The sequence below is a fragment of the Notamacropus eugenii genome, chromosome 1 (genome assembly GCF_028372415.1).
Source record: "Notamacropus eugenii isolate mMacEug1 chromosome 1, mMacEug1.pri_v2, whole genome shotgun sequence".
Classification (NCBI taxonomy): domain Eukaryota; kingdom Metazoa; phylum Chordata; class Mammalia; order Diprotodontia; family Macropodidae; genus Notamacropus; species Notamacropus eugenii.
In genome coordinates this window covers 215,325,568-215,346,014 of record NC_092872.1, presented here as the reverse complement: position 1 = coordinate 215,346,014, position 20,447 = coordinate 215,325,568, and the positions used below count along the sequence as shown (strand labels likewise).

The 20,447-nt window shown below is 40.9% G+C and overlaps 1 protein-coding gene across 1 annotated transcript in view; it reads left to right on the top strand.

The window, feature by feature from the left end:
• The window catches only part of PYROXD2 (pyridine nucleotide-disulphide oxidoreductase domain 2), a 39,674-nt gene that overhangs the window by 12,252 nt on the left and 6,975 nt on the right, over positions 1-20,447 (top strand). Inside the window, 11 exon segments of the mRNA XM_072626923.1 lie at positions 322-341; positions 2,179-2,272; positions 2,364-2,437; positions 8,358-8,513; positions 10,303-10,456; positions 12,239-12,300; positions 12,447-12,544; positions 15,187-15,328; positions 15,667-15,801; positions 16,439-16,511; positions 16,946-17,102. Of these exon segments, the coding sequence (XP_072483024.1) occupies positions 322-341; positions 2,179-2,272; positions 2,364-2,437; positions 8,358-8,513; positions 10,303-10,456; positions 12,239-12,300; positions 12,447-12,544; positions 15,187-15,328; positions 15,667-15,801; positions 16,439-16,511; positions 16,946-17,102 (1,165 nt within the window).

Below are 20,447 nucleotides of genomic sequence, written 5' to 3'. Positions count from 1 at the left end.
AGTGAAAAGTGTTATGGAATCATGAGACCTGAGTTTTAAAAAATTCCACTTCTGATGTTCTTTACTTGGATGACCTTGGCCAAGTCAGTTGTCATTCTTGGGTCTCTATTTCCTCATCTGTAAAATGAGAGGGTTGGACTAGAACTCAGCTTTCTTGCCTTTGGTGTAGGGTAATGGGGGATCACAGAGTGTGTCCCTTCTAAATCTCTTAGTGATGAGTGGGGCAAGAACAGCCCAGCAGAATCCCAGAGGACTTCTCACTCATATTTCTTTCATTCTTTCATTCCCTTTCTTCTTCTCTCTTCCACCTTCTCATTGCAGGACACAATGGACTGATTGCAGTGAGTACCACCTGCCTCCAACCATCTTTACCCTGCATCTAGGCAAAAGCCTCTCTAGTTGTGTAGGGATGAGCTAAAGGGAAAGGAAGAAGATGGAATGAATTCATTGAAAGAAAGAACACCGCTTCTTGGGAGACTGTGACATTCTCCTTAGGGTGCTGGACTGCCAAGCCAGCCCTGGACAATGAGTTAAATTCTAGTCCAAAAGACAAGCATCAGACAATTCAGATAAAAAGTCCCTAGACTCCTAGTGAATGTGTACAGGGTTAAAGGAGAAGTGGTAAGACTTAGGACATTCTGTTCCTTCTTTCTTCCTTATTACAAATAGAGTTGAAGGCAGGTAGTCCTCAGTGGAAGATACCAGACTGATGGACAAAGGATAAATAGTGAGAAAGAAGGGAAATTATAGAAAAGCAGTGAGTGATTTCACCTGTATAGTATCCACAGTGGGTTTGTGCTAAGCTGTGGGGAATACCCTTGAGTGTCAACAGAGATCATTAAGGCGTCCAAGAATCATAGAGGTTTCAGGGATTCCTGACCCCTCACAACTGGTTTCTAAGGCCCCCCCCCCCAAAGGAAAACTAAGCAAGAATTAGAGCTATCCAAAGGTGTTTTGTTTTTTTCATTTGAACAATCTGTGAGGAGTAGAAATGTGTCCCTGGAAATGTCCCCTGGGCAGACTGCTTTGGGTTCCTTTGACCAGGTGCAGTAGTTTCTTTGTGAATTCTCACATGAGAAATATGGTAGAGCACAGAAAAACTGACAACATGGAGCAGTCTAGAACTCGGGAGTCTCAGTCGGCTACCCTTTCCTGGGGCACGGAGCTGGCTTGGAAACCAGCTTCCTACAGGTTTGTAAGCTTCAAGTTTCTTTGCTTTGGAAAGTAATCAAGGTTAAGGAGACCTAGCTCATGGAAGACTGAATTTCCCATTTATTGCCATTGCCATGGTTACTGGATTCAGGCTAGGACCTATGGAGAGACTCAGAGAAACTGAGTCACTGCCTCTTATTTTCCAGCCTGCTGCTGGATGGCTGGTTGGAAATAGGGTAATTAAGATTATTCTATTAGTTCCTATTAGTTCACAGAGTAAAGGGACTTTCTGCAGACCTGGCCTATGCCACCAACCTTCTAGCATGTCTGCACTGGGTGTTGGGGATGAAGGAATACCTTTATACTACTAGACATGGGCAGTCAGCTGCTCAGCTCCATGCTAGCTGTTAGAAGAGGAACAACCCCAATGGAATTAACTTTCCAGATCCAAGCTTACCCCTCTGACAATGTCAGCCTCCTGTCCAACTTTAGAGTAAATGAAGACCTAGGAAAGCATCTGCCAGCTCCCAGGAAGTCCAGGTTTTGCCATCTGCCTTAGATGTAGAGGACAGACACAATATCTATGGAGCCAGAGTTAACTTTTGACTTAGGAATGAAAGACTTGGGAAGCCCCAGTCCAACTTCTAAAGGTCAAAGTTTCCATCCCAGGATATCGACCAGTCCACATTTATTAAGCACCTACTATGTGCCAGGCTCTGTGCCAAGCACCAGAGACACAAAAAGAGGCAAGTAGTCAGTGACCTCAAGGAGCTTACAATCTAATAGGGAAGACAAAATGGAAATATATATATATAAAACAAGCTATAAACAGGGCAAATAGGAAACAATTAACAGAGGGAAGGCACTGGAATTAAGAGGGGTTGGGATGTCCCTCAGACCCCCAGTCACATCTGACAGGGTACAGGGGTCATCAGCTCCATTCATCAAAACCCCAAGTTATTCCCAGGACGGATGTGAAGCATTACAAAAAAGGATGGAGGAAGGACACAGTGTGTTTTCCCATAGGCAGCCTATCTGCAGAGGTCGGGGGTAAACACAGCTGTCCTAGAGAGACGTCACTTGATTGGGGGTGCTGCTGTCACTGAAGAGCTCATCCCAGGTCAGTCCTGAGAAGCCAGGGAGGGGTGGGGGGTGGTCAGAGGGAAGCGCTGGTGGCAGCTTGTACTCATCTCCATCTGCTTCTGTTCCAGGCTTTAAGTTCTCCCGAGCTTCCTACCTCCTCAGCCTTCTGCGGCCCCAGATTTACAAAGACTTGGAGCTGAAGGTAATGTTCCCAGACAAAATGCAGACCCAGACAAAATCGCATCCACAGAGTGCTGACTATGGTGGAGTTTCAGGATAATGTCAACAACAAAAATTATACAAAACACTTTGCATATATTATCTCATTCCTGAGAGGGAAAAAATTGAAGAACAAAGGTAGCAGAATTTGTCCCAAAACAACGGCCTGCCTGCTTATCCCAGAGGAGATCCAACAGGCCTAGGATTTCTTTTCCTGTTATCACTTTTTTTAAAAAAATAAAAATTTCGTTTTTTCATTATGACCTTAATCATCAACAAACACAAAAGTTTCACTATATAAATAATGATGAGAAAGAGGTGTATGCTACCAGCTTCTTCTGCCTACCATTAGTATTAATATTAGACACTCAATTTTTAGTTAGTTTTAATTTAGTTTAGTTGAGTTTTCTGGGCTTTTCTCACTTTTAAAGACTGTGCCCTGGCCTCCTTTTTTTTTTTTTATTTCCCCTTCTGTGTAGTTGCCCTACATGTCCTGAGCATGTTTCTGACCTCATTACGACTCTAGATACTGTTAACTCCTCATGGCTCCTTGGACAGGAAGTCTGAACCCCACAACACTTTTATCTCTCTCCCAGCTCCTCCTCTCACCCCACACTGGCCCTTTTTTCCTCCTTCCAACAAAGCTCTATCTTTGATCCCACTGCCATAGACCAGCTCTCCTCCCTTAACTACTGTGCACATCTGGAAAGTGGTCATCTATCATTTGACAATCTCTTTCAATTAGTCAGTGAGACAACAGGCATTTATTAAGCACCAACTGTGTACTGGACACTGTGTTAGACTCTGAGTCTACAAATACAAAGAATGAATCAATCTTTGCCTTTTTTGGTTCATTGCTCTTATAGTCTTTCAAGATGAAAAGCCCAAATACATAGGCAGTTGTCACATTAACTCAGATTTTGCTTTGAAGGATGGAAACTTATTAGAATTGATGTTGTGAGGTTGCACACTTTCTCTCTCTCTCACACACACACACACACACACACACACACACACCTCTGATACCAGAGGTTGTTTGCCCTGCCCTCCTTCCACCTCCCCACACCCATATCTATCTTCTGCTACCACGAATTTTGACTATGGTAACAAGTCTCTTAATGACAACCAGTCATGCTCCATCACTAGGCCAGCTGCAGAAATGTGAGCTAGCCCAGCTCTGGGTGCCTCTGAACAGAGCCCTGCAGCCAGCTGGGCACAGGCTTGCAGTGTTCTCTGGGAAGGGAGCAAAGAGTTCTTCATTCTCAGCATTCTTACTGTCTCCCATTCCCTTCTCTGATCTTCTGATGAGAACGTCAGGAGACTGGGCACTTGGGAAGCTGTTGATCATGTGGCCAGTCTCTGAGCATGTGCTGCCACCTACTACTGCCACCAGGTCCAACTGCTTCTTTGACTTATTAATACTTTCTCATCACTATGGATGCTTCCTTTCATAATCCATCCTCTTCATGCTATCTGCCTCCCATCCCTTCCTCAGCCAAATGAAATGAGACCAACATATCTGGTGTTATCCAAACAGCTTAGAAACTGAGGTTTTGTGTCTTCTGCTTGTTTTTTTGGCAAGGTAGTTGGGGTTAAGTGACTTGCCCAGGGTCACACAGTTACACGTCAAGTGTCTGAGGCGGGATTTGGACTCAGGTTCTCCTGACTTCAGGGTCAGTGCTCTATCCACTACGCCACCAATCTGTTCCAGAAACTAAGGTTTCCACCCAATTCATGTAGCTGACTTAGGAAAGTATGGCAAGAGTGGGAAGTCTTTGACCCATGAATCAAATTTGGCCCTCAGTTTAAATTTCATTTACCAAACACAGAAAGATGCAAAACAAACTTGATAATAATTCTGTTTTTCATGGGTCACTTTGGCTATCCTATTCAAAATGAAGCCTCTGAAAGTTTGATTTTAAAAGCTATAAAAGGAAACTGCTTTTCCTGAAGAGGATTTTCTATTGGAGATTTGTTAGTAATACACAATAAGACTCAAAAAGACAAAGAAAGGGGAGTGGGGAACATGACATGGAAAAATGAAATGAATCCTAATTTCACTCTAGCTTTAAAGCACTGTAAAATAGGCAGCCTTGACAACTCCGCAAAGATAAGGCAATTAGACAATTTGGGGATATTATAGGGATTTGATGGCATAGATGGCTAAACTGATTTGTTTTTAAAACACATTTATAAAACCCATCATTTTTCATTTGCATGCAAATTTCAGAATTGCTTGAGAAAGATAAACTTTTATGTAAAAAAAAATTAGAAGTTTGGAAATTTTAATAAAGGAAAACCAATACTTAGTTCAGAAAGAGTTATACTGATGAGCTAATTAGAATTCTGAAGGGCAGTTGTGATTGATAAAAACTCACTGTAGAGTCCAGAGTTCAATTGGAGAACAATATAGTTTATCTCCTATTAACTTAGTAAACTCAGATCCTATTGAATTTACCTCTGTGTGTCTGTTGCTCCTCTCTTCCCCTCCCCTCCCTTCCCCTCCTCTCCCCTCTTCTCCCCTTCTCTCCCCTCTCCTCTCCTCCTCTCCTCTCTCTCTGTCTCTCCGTATCTCCCTTCTGTCCCCTTCTTTCTCGTTCATTCCCTTTTTCCTACTCCCTTGTGTCAGCATATTTCCCCCTTTAAGTGACCTCACATAGTTTTTCGTCCCAGTCTTTTGGTCCCCACACCCCTTTATACTCTTAAAAATTTTTAAAGATGCCCTCAAAGAGCTTTTGTTTATGTGGGTTATAGCTATTGATATTTACCTCATGAGAAATTAAAATATTATGAAAATAGTTCTGATCTTGCAGACTCCTCCAAACCCCATATATACAAATTTTTAACCATAAGAGGCCTTAGAAATTATCCTTTCCAGTTCCTTCATTTTCCAAATGAAGAAACTGAGACCCAGAGTAAGACTTACACAAGGTAATGCAGCATATTTGTGGCAAAGCTGAGATCAGACCTGAAGTTTCTGAACACTGCTCCCCGCACCTCTACAATTAATTGCATCAATATTAGGACATTTTCCTAAAAGTATTAAATATATTATATGTTTACATTTTAATGAAATGTTATTAAAGTTAGAGAAATAAGTAGTTTTTGAACTTTATAACAAAGGGAAGGAAAGAGCAGTGCTGTTGTACAAAGTAGGAATTTAACATATGACTGAATGAATGGTAATTGGCCATATTCTAGATAAAATACTGTATTTGTAGAGTAGAATTTTCTGTTCCCTGTTCACCTTAAAATTTGGGGAATAGAAGAAACATTTTCCATTTCTTTCTTCACAAATCTAAACTAGGTTGTTTGCTATTTGTGTGATTCTCAGTTTATGGTTTTGTTTTGTTTTTCCTTATGGCACAGTGACCCTAACCTGAGAATATGGTAGCGAGAGCTTAGAAAATGGCCTTGGTCCCAAACTTTGTGATGACAGAGGAGGCACATGCCAGGGAAATAAGGCATTACATGTACTCTGACTCCATTACCAGCCCAGAGATTACAGCCTACATCATGTTAAACATAATGCTTCTCCTCCAGACCAAGTTCCTCAAGGTTCTCCAAAGTTCTGACTCCCTTTTATGTCTCTCCTTTTCTCAGACCTTCAGTCTTCTATTAAAGTCTGGCCATGATGTTCTGCTGATGCGGTCTCTCACTTTCTGTCTCCTTCCTCTGCTGTCACACGTTTTAGTAGCTAATTGTTGGTGCTTCTCAGCTAGTTCTTCATGCTTCATAGTTGCTCTAATAGTCGCACTTTGCAGTCCATATTAAGACTCCCCCCCACTTCATTTTCTGCTTTATTAACCACTCTATTATCTCCCACTCGTCCTGTCTATAGCCTGTTTGCACATAGTTGTGTGCATCTTCTCTCACTCATTAGACTAGGTCAGTCTTGTTTTTCTTTGTATCCCTAGCACTTAGCACAATGCCTGACACACAATAGGTGTATAACAAATGCTTACTGACTGACTAACTGATTCTAATACTCCCAGTTATCTCTGAAGACCAGCACTTGGTGGCACTGTGAATTCACCAGCATCTTTTCCATTTCAGAACTCCTCATCTCTTTATTTCTCTCAGGTATCTAGAACTCACATGCTCCCCCGATGTGGTACTTCTGTTTCCCAGGCCTTTGTCAGTATCCTTCCTCTTACCCCAAATGTGATCAAAATATTTATATCCTACAGTGCCAGCATGGTGCTGGGAGAGAAGATTGAACTGGCAGTCAGGAAACCTGACTTCTAATCCTGGCTCTGAGACTAATTGGTCCAAAGATTGGGCAGCCCTGAATATAGGTTTTAGCCTTAAAATGAGGCTTAAAATTTCCCTTGGAGAGGGAAATGTACATACAAATATAAAGGTAGAGATAAATACATATGCACACACACTGATACATGTACACATACATATATGTATATATATGCACACATACATACAGATAGATGTAGGTATATGCTAAAAAAAAAAAATCAACCCTCCTTATAAGGAACGCTTGAATGCTGTTGTTTTGTGGCCTGAGGCCAGTCATTTAGTCTGTCTAGACTTATATTTCTTCATTGATTAAATGAAGGGCTTCCTCCCTTCCTCCTCTGCCCTAACTACTGACTTCTCTGGCTTCCTTTAAGTCACTACTAAAATTCTACTTCCTATAGGAAGCCTTCCCCAACTTCCCCTAGTTCCAATGACTTCTGTCTCTTAATTATTTCCTATTTGTCCTATATATAGGTTGCCTTGTATATTTTTGTTGGTATGTTGTCTCCCCTCTCCCCCAATAGATTATAAGCTTCTTGAAGGTAAAGACCAACTCTTGCCTCTTTTTGCATCCCCAGCACTTAGCATAGAGCCTGGAACATAGTTGGCATTTAAAAAATGTTTATTGAATTGATCTAGACAACCTCTAAGGGCCTTTGGAGCTTTCAGATTATGTGTAATCTAGAGATAACGGTTTAAATTTATCCCAGCTCACGTGACATAGACAGCATGGTATAGTGGGTAGAGAGCTAAACCAGAACCAAACCTACTGACTGTGTGACCCTGGACAAGTCACTTAACTCCTTGGTGTTCTAAGCAGCTCTCTAAGACTTCAGCTTTCAGAGAAACCAGCATGGGAGAGAAGTGACTGGCAACCCCTCGTATTCATCCAAGAATTCCCTGTACTAATGAAATCAGAAGCCCAGACCCCATTCCATGTGATCATAGGTCAGTGTTGCCCTTCCCTGTAACGTTGAGATTTTGGCTTGAGTTTGAGGGCTGACAATGCCTAACCCCAAATAAATGACTTCGATAGTGAGAATTTTGACATGGTATAGCAAAAAGAGCCCCGGAGTTGGAGTCTTAGGACCTCACTTCAAATCCTCCCTCTCCCAAATAATAATAAAAACAATAACTTGCATTTATATAGTTAATTAGGGTTTTGGAATAGCTTTCCTTACAACTACCCTGTAAAGTTGATATTGAAAATATTAATTTCCTTCTCTACAAAATAAGGATGCTGAGACTCAGAAAGATTACTCAGAGTCACAAAACTCGTAAGCATCAGAGATGAGATCTAAACACAGCTCTGTTACTAACTAGCTAAATAACTTTGGGCTTAATTTCTCTAGCCTGCATCCCTAAGTGTAGCTTTGAGCTCCCTTTTAGCACAGTTTAGGCTCTTTTGTAGTGGGTGTTCACCTGTACACATTTCCAAGGAAATTTTTTCATCAGATTTATTTATTGAGTTTACAAGAACTATCAATAGCTGAGACACAAGGGCTTCCCTGTACATGTGTATGAAAAGAGGAAAGTGGGTGAAATGGTTGGGGGAAAGTATGCGCCCACACTCACGGAGTCCAAAAAAGATGCTTCACAAAAATAAAAGGCATCATGCAATGTTGTCATGACTGTTTATGTTTCTGCAGAAACATGGACTGAAGGTATATCTTCGAAACCCCTACTCCTTCACACCTATGCTGGAAGAAGGAATTCAAGGCAAACCCCCAAGGTCACTTTTATTAGGGACAGACATGACTGAAACTCAGAAGCAGATTGCCCAATTTTCTCCAAAGGATGCTCAGGTACAGCCTCCTCCCTGCTGGTCTGGAGCTGGGTCTGCACTGGGAGTAATGGCAGTGGGGATTTCTCCAGAACCTTTTGGTCTATAGATGATAATGACTTGGACAAGCTTAAGAAACTAATATATCTTACATCAGATTACACCATACTCCCTTCAGAGACATTCAACCCTATACTATTCTTTCCACCTGGGCATTAAATCAAGACTTGCCATGGACAATAAACGAGAGTGACTGACTGTATGAAGTTTAGAAACCTAGGTCCAGCTGCTGTTCATTAGCTATGTGACCTTGAGAACCTATTTTAATCTCTCTAAATCTCAACTTGCTACATGGTGATTAAAAAGGTTCAAGAGACATAATTTCTGGGTACCAGTATTTTAATAAAAGGACCGTCATTTAGCCATCTCTCTCTTAGACCAAAAACAATCATATCTGTGGACTCACAGTTTATATACCCTTTGAAGAGTGGATTTTTCCAGGGTAAGAATCAATCCTGATTGGTTAACAATTAATGAGAGAAAGAATATTACAATAAGGGACTGAGAGTGACATTATGTTACCCTTGGACAGAGAAACTATCTCTATATTCAGACCACCCCCAGCTTCGGGCAATTTACACAAAAGGTCTGTCTCCACCCAAGTTTGATTGAATGGAATTGACCTTAGACTAGAGGTTCCTTGTAAGGTTGCATAGGGTCGGATAGAGGTTCACTCAACCTTCAGAGTCTGGACTCTTGAAAATATAAAAAAGGGGGACTCTGAATCTCCCCCAGTCCTTAGTTAAACATTTCTCTCATCTATAAATTGAAGGAATTGGACTACATAATCCCTACAGTACCTTTCCACTCTTAAGGATTTATGATTCTATAAGTCTAAGGCAGAGCAGTTAAACATGTGACCCAAACCAGATTAAAATGTAATTGGGGAATATTTAGCAAGATAAATAAAAGTACATTAAGACACAGACAATATCACATTGAAAGCTAAGTCAATATATGACCCATGGGGATCTTTATGTATGGTTTAGTGATTCCACTTTCTATTTGGAGTTTGACACCACTGGTCTAAGGTACCATTTGGTTATTACCATCTGTTACATAATGAAATCAAGACTCTAATGTTTCTCTCTCCCCACCCCAAAACTACCTGTTTTGGATACTGGGCATATCTCTGTCTCTGATGAGACAGAAAATCTTTTCAGAACTCACAGTAAACAGACTTCAAATCCATTGGAAGAAAAGGGGAAGATGAGCAACACCTGAATAATTTCTAATGCATAAGAATATCTGAATTAAAACAAAATGAGTCTGGTGCAGGCTTTATGAAAGTACAGTAAGATAGGGACTGGCTAAAGATCACATTTGACCCATTAAACTGATTCCTTAACTTTGGTTTATAGAATCAGTTGTATTTGATTTCCTCAGCAATATAACCAAGACAGAGTAACTGGGGCTTTACCCTGGGTCAACATAATTGAACAACATTGGCAGAATGTAAACAATGAAGAAACAACTAAACATAGCACCACAGTAGTAAGAAGGCAGGGTCACCAAGATGCCCAAGGTGGAGCAGGTCAAAGTTCCCAGGATGGGTCAATGGGATCCATCCTGTGAGTGGCCACTGACTTCCAACCTGGGTGAAAAGTAAGCCACAGTGAAATGACAATATTGAAAAACTAGAGATGATTAGAGGCCAAATGAATGGGAAGTACAAGAACAGGATGAAATGTGTAGGGATTGCCCACTGACAGCTGAGTCATAGTGCTCAATATTGTCTTCCTCTTTTTTAGGCTTTTCCCAGATATGAAATGTTCATGAATCGTTTGGCATCGGCCATTGATCCATTGCTGGATTCCTCCCCAGTGGATACAACTGCCTTTCAACATGGCTCCCTGCATCAGAAACTGAAGTCCCTCTTCACACTTAAACCCCTTTTACAAGCAGGTAGGTCCCAAAAGTCATATGAGCTCTAGAGTCAGAGGATCCTACCATTGATGTCTGACAGTACCTGTGTAGTGTTGGGCAAATAATTTAACTTTCATGGAGTTTTTTCATCTGTAAAGTGAGAGGAACAGATCAGATGGCCTCTGATCAGCTCTAACTTTATGTTCCTCTGATAACCTCTGCAAAAGCACTGGGCAAATTTCCATGATGCCCAGAACTTCTAAGAGAAAAGCAGGTCTTCCTATTCCTCCTACCTCTGGGAAATTATCAAAAGTATTGATTAGCTTTTAGACTACCAACAAGCAAATTCATATTATTTCTCTGAAATGGTCTAACTCTGAATCAAGGAATAAAAGATTGGCCCCTCTTAAAGCCAAAAGCAGGTAAATGTTCCTCCAAATTAAAAATAAAGCAATAGGCTAGCAGTAGAAGAGTTTAAAAGATCAGAGATTCAGCTTAGTGTCATAGTGCTTGCTTATAATGCCAGCTTCAGGGAGGTTCAGGCTAATGGATCTCTTGAGCTCAGGAGTTCGGAGCTGCAGTGAGCTGAGCCAGCCAGCAGTTCAGCATCAATATGGGAGCATGGCCTGACCATGGCCTCCCATGGAGTAGGATAGGACCCATCAGCAGCCCCTATGCTTCCAGTCTGGGGAAGACAATTTAAAAAAAAATAATCAAAGATTCATCCATATTCTTCCAATATTTCTCTTATTCTCAAAGAATAGGGTCAGAATTTTTCTTTAGTTTCTGGCACTTCAAGGCTCTATACATTCATTGATGTGGGCACTCCCTCAATTAGTGCTGACAAAATCCCCTGTAACTCCGTGGTCTTTGGACAGTTGGCCTTGATCTAAACATTCATCACACTGTGACCAATCATGTTGAGCCCCACCAAACCTGGCTAGGCTGATCTTTCAACAACGCATATGGTGAGTCACTGGATCCATACTTAAAGCCTTCCTAGCTTGATAGACCTGTTAGAGTTAGTGTTCTACTGGCAAGTCAAATCAACAAACATTTGTTAAGTGCCTCCTATGTGGGCAGCTAGGTGGCACAGTGGATAGAGTGCTGGGCCTAGAGTCAGGAAGATTTATCTTTCTGAGTGCAAATCCAGCTTCAGATAGTTTTACTATCTGTGTGAACCTAGGCAAGTCGTTTGACTGTTTGCCTCAGTTTCCTCATCAGTAAAAACAACAATAATGCGTCATGCACTGTGATTGCTGTGTTCATCCTTCCGTGTTGGGTGTAGAAAGAAAGGCATAAATAGTTCCTACCCTCAAGGAACTCACATTCTAAGGGAACAAGGTGTGTGTGTGCGTGCGTGTGTGTGCGTGCATGTGTGCATATGTGTGTATGTATGTGCATCTCCGTGTACAGGTGTGTATGTGTGAGTGCATGTATGTGGGTGTATGTGCATGTGTGCATGTATGTGCATGCACGTGTGTGGGAGAGGAATAACATGCAAACCGATTTTATGTAGACATAAAGTATATGTAATATAAATGGAAATTAATCTCAGAAGGTATGAATTTGATGAGTCTTGAAGGAAGCCAGGAAATAGAGGTAAGGACAGAGAACATTCCAGGCATGCAGGACAGCCAATGCAAAGACTCAGGAGATAGAGTGTCATATGTGAGAAAAGCAAGAAAGCATTGCCTTTAGAACGCAGGATCACCCTCACACTACAATGCAACGTTAGAGTATGATAGTAGTGGAGACCTTTCTATCATATTTTAGATAATAATTTATTTTTTCTGTTTGTTTTTTTATCTTATTTTCTAGGTCTAATTTTAGGAACACAGCTTCCCCAGTATTATCAAGTTATCACTGGCCCAATTACCAAGGTAGGTAATACTTTTGGCCAGAGATTCTGTTTCCATCGAAATCTACTGACCTAATCTCCAATTCCCTAATCTAATCTAGGCACGATAAAAGTATTCTGGGAGGAGAAGTGATTATCATTTATTTCTCCTTCCTTTTACTGTCCTAGGTGTTGGATGAATGGTTTGAGTCTGAGCCCTTAAAAGCAACTCTTGCCACAGATGCAGTAATTGGAGCCATGACAAGTCCCTATACTCCTGGAAGTGGGTAAGTGACGGGAACCAATGTTGGTGTACAGAATGGGGCAATTTAATTGCTAAGCAAAACCCTGAACTAAAATAATATTCCTCTCTTCTTCTGCTTCTCTCCTCTCCTCTCCTTTTCTCCTCTCCTTTTCTCTTCTCCCTTTCCTTCTTCTCTACTCTCTCTCTCTTCTCTCTTCCTTGTTTTAAGGACATCTTCTACATCAAGGTCCCAACCCTTGTCTCTGAGAACAAGGTGATAGTTAAATCCATGAGGTAGAAGTCAGACACATTCTATTGATGTTCTTAGTACTTAATAAGCCATTACTGCGTCCTAGAATTTAGGGACTTTGGTATGTATAAGGTGCAAAAAAAGGGTATTCTGAAGCAGCAGGTATTTCCCATGGGAAGCAAGTCTTGACAAAAAATGCTGCCTTGGGTCAGTTTTTTGAACCTTAAAGTATTTAAACTAGGGAGGGATTAGCTACTTTCCTCCAGGTTAGAAATTCTTGAGGACTGAGGGTAGGGTGAAAACCATGACAGGAGCTACCATCCTTCAGTTAGAATCTGAGGACCAAGGAATTTGGGCTGGATAGGATCTTAGAAATTATCCCATCCTGACTAGGTGAGACTTTGCAATCAAACAGTTGCTTAGGTCATAGTTGTTGAGACCTTCAATTCAACATCCTTCGCCTCTAAGAATATCTACCTGGGAGGGAGAATGAAGGTTAAAAAATAAGTTATTTCAATTGAATTCAATTAGACAAACATTTGTTCAGCACCTACTAGATGCTTGAGGGTGCATGGTGTGCTCAAGACAACTAGCACCTCTGGTGTGAGGGCTTGCTAAGCCCTTTTCAGGGCTGCTCATCCACCTTTGGTGTCTACCTGATTCACTCACCTCCTCCCTGTGACTCCAAGAAGCTGTAACTTGAACAGCAGCCACAACACCATAAAACTCTCTCAGCAGACTGACTGTGGCAAGTTGAGGTTAACTGATGAGCCTCAAACCTGTCAGAGAGTTTGGGGGAATGTTTGCTCCAAATATGTGAAGATTTCCCCCAGAGGAATGGGCAGATGAGAACATCTTGTTCTAATGAACCATAAAGGTGGCAGAAACAGGCATTGCGGAGCTTGATTCGACACTGAAGACCCCAAGGTCTTCAACTGCATCCCAAGCCATCGCTGGCCATCTTGACTTTTGTCTTGCCACTAAACTTCAATGACTCTGGAAGACAGAGTGAGACTGACAACTGCCTCGCTTAAATAAAATTCACTAACAAGTCAAGACAGCACCTTCTGATATCATCGATTCTCTTCAAAAATGAAGGATAAACAACAGCTAGATGCTAGGCAGTGTTGTGGGCCTTGGAGATACAAGGACAAAGGTGAAAACAGGCCCAGCCAGAAAAGAGGCTTCATTTTAATGGGGAATATAAACAAATAAACAATTAAGGAAACACTAGAGGGTAGAGATTATTAATTCCTTGGATTAATCAGGAAAGGCAATCAGTAAAGTAATCCCAACTGAGATGTGAGCCTTGAAGGAAGACAGAGAAAAAAGAATGGACTTTCCAGGGATAGGCAAAGAACTAGAAAAAGAAGCTGGAAAGTTTTATGTGGGACTGGCTAGTTGGCTGGTTTAATTGGAACTTGGAGTTCATGAAAGGAAAAAGATGGAGTGAATCTGGAAACAACCAGACTGGGAAGGGGCTTAAATGCTCACCTGAAGTGTGTGTGCTTTATCCTAAAGGTACACTGAAGCCCCTGAAGATTCTTGAGTAGAGACATGGTCATGATGACTCAAAATATCTGCCTGTTTTTAACAAATCATGAAGTTTGTGTTGGGAGGGATATTTTTAGTTTGCCTGACTTAGATACCCTGATCTCTAGGTGTTTCTTGTGCTTCTCTTGGTCAATCAGATACTCAAAAGAATTAAACTCTTTTAGATCTTGATTTGTTGACCCCAAAGTCCAATTCTTTTACACTGATATTCTGCTAGTGGTGCTAGATGGTTGTGAGTTATGGAACATGACAGTTTTGTAGGAATAAAAATTCAAGGAAAACACTCCTGGTAGGTGTATGTAGACTGGTATGTTACCAGTGCTGACTGATGCAAAAGAAGGGGAAAAGTCATATAAGATACAACATAAAAGACAATATGACTGGAACATGATGAGGGTCAGTCATGTAACATGAAAGACAGTTGACATTCCATTGGCATCCTCAAGTTATTAAGAAAACCAGAGGAAGGCCTTTTCTGCATTGTATTGATTCCATATGGAAGATGTCTAGAAAGATATGGATAAGAATTACAGAGACGTGGAAAAAGGGAGAATGGACATTAATGGTGAAAGTTCCAATGCTGATGAGAACACAGATACCTTTAAATAACTCTTGATATCCCCCCACTGGGGCAGCTAGGTGGCACAGTGGATAGAATGCCAGATCTGGAGTCAGAAAGACCTGAGTTCAAATCTGACCTCAGATACTTACTAGTTGTATGGCTCTGGGCAAGTCACTTAACCCTGTTTGGCTCAGTTTTCTCATCTGTAAAATGAGTCAGAGAAGGAAATGGCAAACTACTTCAGTGTCTTTTCCAAGAAAATACCAAATAGTATTATGAAGAGTCAGACATGACTTAACAACAGCCATCTCCCTTCTAGGTATGTGCTGCTACATCATGTAATGGGAGGCCTGGAGGGGAAGAAAGGTGCCTGGGGGTACGTAGAAGGTGGCATGGGTGCTCTCTCTCATGCTATTGCAAAGGCAGCAGAAGCACATGGAGCAGATATATTCACAGAAAAGGTAAGCTGCTCTTGATGCCCAACAAACCCCTTTATAACTCTCAATTCATTATTCTGATCATGAGCCGTATAAAGGTAGAAATTTCTTGGCATATATCATAGCACTGAACCACCTCAAAGCTAGGTATACAAGCAGTTAGCAAAGGAACTGGGCATTGGAGTATTAGCATGGGCAGCATTTGAATGTAGGGGTGATGAAAACTGTAGGTGAAGACTATGATGAATCCAAATGAAGGTACCTCTGACCTTACTACAAGAACCCCATGGTGGTTCCCCAGAGTCCAATACTGATGTCCTTACCTGGTACCCGATGGGCCCCTATTCTTTGCTGGTTTTTAGACTGTGGATAAAGTACAGGTGAACAGCAATGGGCGAGTCCAAGGAGTTGTCCTAAAGGATGGAACTGAAGTAAGAAGCAAGCTGGTGCTGTCCAATGCATCTCCACAGATCACTTTCCTGAAGCTGGCACCCCAGGTGAGAAGCTGTGGAATGTGGGCTAAGCCTGGGGGAAGGGGAGAGGAAAGAGGACAAAGGGCTGAAAAGCAGGCAGCCACAATGGAAAACATAGAAACAGCAAATGACAAACTTTGGATAGTTATTACAGAAAAACTCCAGGTGCCTCCTGAGTTGCAGGTATATAGCCTCCTTGGCATCTTAACTTTCAGATGATATGGGTACCATTCTATCCCTCGTATGTGCCCTCAATATTTTTCTCAAAGGAAGGGATACTATGAAATTCAATTCAATTCAAACATTTATTAATCACCTCTATGGGACCAAGCATTGTGCCAGGCACTGGGGATAGAGACAAAGTTGAAACAATCCCTGCTCTCAAGAATCTTGTATCCTATTGGGCAGAAACAAGATACATGCAGACAAGTACATGCAAAATACATACAAAGTAAGGTGAAGGGTGGGGACAACTAGGGAGGATCAAGAAAGGAAAAATGGAGCAAAGGGACCGTATCTATTTCTTGGGCTTTGGAGGCCTCGCTCCAGGGACTCTGGGTGTCCCCAATTCTCCATTACTATATAAGCCTCTTTAAAACATAAGTCAGTCTATCATGCCCTGGGCAGCGTCCCCCACAGCTCATTGTGTATGTTCTTGTAGGAGCAGCTCCCTGAGGAGTTCATCAAGAGAATCTCTCACTTGGACACCCAGTCACCAGTCACCAAGATTAATGGTAGGTGTGATACCCTAGATCACAAGGAAATCAGACAGAAAGCAAACAACCAAGTCTCTTCCCTCTGTGGAATGCTTCCCATTGACATTGCAAACTTAAGTTTCTTAGAAGCTTAGAGGGTAACAGCTTGGATGGAGGAGTCTTTTATTAAGTTTCTACTTTAATTTGTCCATTATGGTTATGATGCCTCCTCATTTCTGTTAAAACAGATTCACCCACATTGTCTCCTCCTTTCCCTAGCCTAGCCTCAAGGTCTTGAGAAATGAAATACTTCTACCCTGATTCCATATTCCACTTTCTAGTCTTATTCCCCCCCCCCGCCCACCCCCCACCCCCCACAACTGTGAAGGGAAAGACCATTAGGGGAAAGAGCTTGGAGAACTGAGGCTATGGCCTCCTTTAGTAGTACTTGGCTCATTCTTGGAAATCCACAGTGGCTGTTGACAAGCTGCCCAACTTCCTGGCTGCACCAAATGCCAACAGTGGGCAACCCCTGCCCCATCACCAGTGTTCCATTCATTTGAATTGTGAAGATATCCAAGTCCTCCACTGGGCCTTTGAGGATGCCACCAAGGGGATCCCTTCTCACAGGTGGGTCATTGACTAGACTGTCCTGAATAGTCTTCCCTATGCCCAAATACAAGGACAGATATTTTGTATTTTTAATAGTTTTATTAAATGATCTATTACAAATTGAACATTGAAAATTTGTTTTATAACTATTTACATTTGAATTAATTCATTTCAGTGAAGAAAGTACTATAACAGCTTTCTAGTGACTCCTAAGTCCTCATCAAGGTTTGTTTTTACTTTGTCTATTCATTATCATTTACTTTTCCTCATTTATGATCACAGTCAGCATTCGGTCCATTTTTCTGAGTTGCTTTTTTTCCATCTTTATTATCTCATAAAAATATCTACCAATTTCTGTATTCCTTATACTTGTTGGCATTAGTTGCCTTATGAAATTCATCACATTAATGTATCGTTATTTATTTAATCATTCCCTATTGGTGGATATTTAGATTATTTTCAGTTGGGGGGGATGTTTGTAGGCATACCTACTGTGGCTTTGAAAACATTTTTGTTTGTTTTTGATAGTACTTGTAGTATATATATTCCCAAATATTTGATCAAATGGCACAATTATTTATATTCTTTTTACAATGTGCTGCTGGATTGCTGAGGGAGTATCTTTAAAAGAGTAGCAATTGAGGCTCAATTTTTAATGTAATAAAGTCATTTATTCAATCATTCATTCATCAAACGTTAATTAATATTATCATTTCTAACAATTTCAGCATCTATAACATCTCTCAAAGCCACTTCCCCTTTCCTTCCTCATCCCCCCATTTGCTAGTTCATTGTACCTCAAAAACTGCTCAGTGTATGGTTTGTATATGCCTAGGAATGTACCTATTTGTCTCACCCAATAAAATGTTAACTCCTTGGGCTGGAACTGTTTTGTGTCTGCCCTTGTATTCAGAGTATTAGCAATGTACCTGACTCATGGAAGGTGCTTCATGAATGCTTATTAACTGTTGATTGTTTAAATTTCTCAATGACATTATTACCTAGATCATAGCTGTTTTCTGACTACTCCCATCATCTCCATAAATAGGCAGGATAGCATAGTGGAAAAAAACACTAGGTTTGTTATCTGTGTTCAAATCCAGATTTTGCCACCTAAGCATGACCTCTGGGCTTCAATTTTCTCATCTGTATGATGAGGCTGCTGAACTAAATGGTCCCCCTAGCTCCCTTTCAGTTCTGGATCTATGATCCCATAATCATATTTATGACTTTTAACACCTTGACCTCTTAATTCCCCAACTTCCTTAACTCTGATAACTTTCATCTATCCAATTACAGTACCACCTCCCAGGTCCTGGACTTTAAAGCTCTAATATCTTTGTCTTCTACTCTTATTCTTTTCCCATTCCCTTACTAAACCGTTCACCTAATTACCTCCATCCCTCTACTCTCTTCCATCTACCCTTGTCTTTATTTCCTTGCCTCTGGCTTCATTTGCCTCTATAACCAGTCAGGCAATTCAGAGATTCATTAGCCACTTTTCTATAATCACCAAACCCTCAGATTTTTTTTCTGTTTCTAGCCTCCTAATTCCTAATTCTGGGCAACTCCTCTCCAATCAATTTCTCCCCTCTGAGCCTGAGCTGCCAAATAGCAATAGAAAAAGTCACCGAATTGTGCTGATTTTACCCATTATAAATTTATGGTGTATAACTTCAAGTGGGCCCTTACAGTTGCTCAGCAATCCTATTCGGCTCTTATTGATTCTTTATATTATTCCCTGCAGCAACTATTTCAAAGCCTTTCTCTTTTCCTCAAGGCCTAACACTCCTCTCCCCGATCTTCACCTAGTAAATTACCTACCTTCCAATTTCATCGAGAAGATTGAGGCTATTTGTGGGAGCTCCCTCAACCCCCTCCCTCCATACTTCAAAATTTCTCAATTTCTTTACCTGTTATCTTTTTCCCTCCTTTCTCAGAGCTTGAAGTATCCCTATTCTTTGTCAAGTCTCTACTCTGTGTCCTTTATTCCATCTGCTTTTGCCTTCTCTAGGACCTTTGGTCTTTCTGTCATCCCCTCTCCAATCTAATCCAACCCACTCAGACCCAGCCAGTATTTATTAAGTGGCTACTATGTGGAAAAAACTATACTGGATGCTGGGGAAATAAAGAAAAAATGAACTTGTATTCTTCTCTTTCTCTCATATATTTTCAATCATTCCCTTTCCCTCTAACCTGATCTCTTTCCATCTTCCTATAAATGTGCTAAGTTCTTGCCCATCCTGAAAAAGTTTACCCTCTGTCCTTCAAACTTATCAAGCTATTGCCCATGTATCCCCTCCCTTTTACCATCAAACTTCTGGAAATGTAGTCCATTACTTCCTCAACACCCATCTTTTCCTTCCTTGTCACCCCATCCAAAGGTTTTTAATTAGCCTTTGTCTTTCAGGACCTCCCTCATAACTTTTGACTCTGCTGACCTTTCTTCTGAATAAACTTTCCTCCATTGACTTCCAAGAAGTGTTCTATTTCTCATTTCACTTCTCCAACCCTGTTTCCTTCAGTGAACAATTCTTCTTTCTCAACTCTTTGATGTGGATCCTCCTTAAGGTTTTGTCCTTGGTCTTCTCTTACAGTCTCTTTCATTCATTCCTTTGAGTTGACAATCACCTTTACTCAAATGACTCATACATTACTATCTCCATCCCTGACTTTTCTCCTAAAAATCAGATGTGATGTTCATATTGTCCACAGAACAGCTTCATCTTTATGTCCCAACAGAATATAAAGTTCAATAAAGGTCAGACTGGACTTATAATGACCCTTGGTTTCCTTTAAGTCTCAACTCAAATGCTGTTTTCAAGATGGTTTTCTTGGTTCCTCCAGTTGTCAGTCACGATGTACTGATTTCATATGTAGCATCTAGTTAAGAACATGACATATTCCCCTCCCAGTAGACTGGGGGGGCAAGGATTGTTTTGGTTTTGTATTTGTGTCCCTTAGTGCCTAGCACATAGTATGAACACACAGTATCAGCTTACTTGCTTACTGATTGATCTTTTCCCCAAATCCTAATTGACAATATCATTCACCAAAGATTTAAACCTTAGCATTATCTTTGACTGTTCTCTTACCTCCATAAATCCCATTAATTGTTAAATCCAAATGATTATAGCTCCAAAATATCTCTTGAATAAATTCTGTCTTCTCTGTTCTTCTTGAGCTCTGTTGTTGACTTCCTATTCCAAATGGCACTTTCGCATCTCTTGTTCATATCTATCTATCTATCTATCTATCTATCTATCTATCTATCTATCTATCTATCTATCTGTCATCTATCTATCTATCTTCTGTCTTTCTATCTATCTATAGGTCTACATAGCATACCTATGTCTATAGATA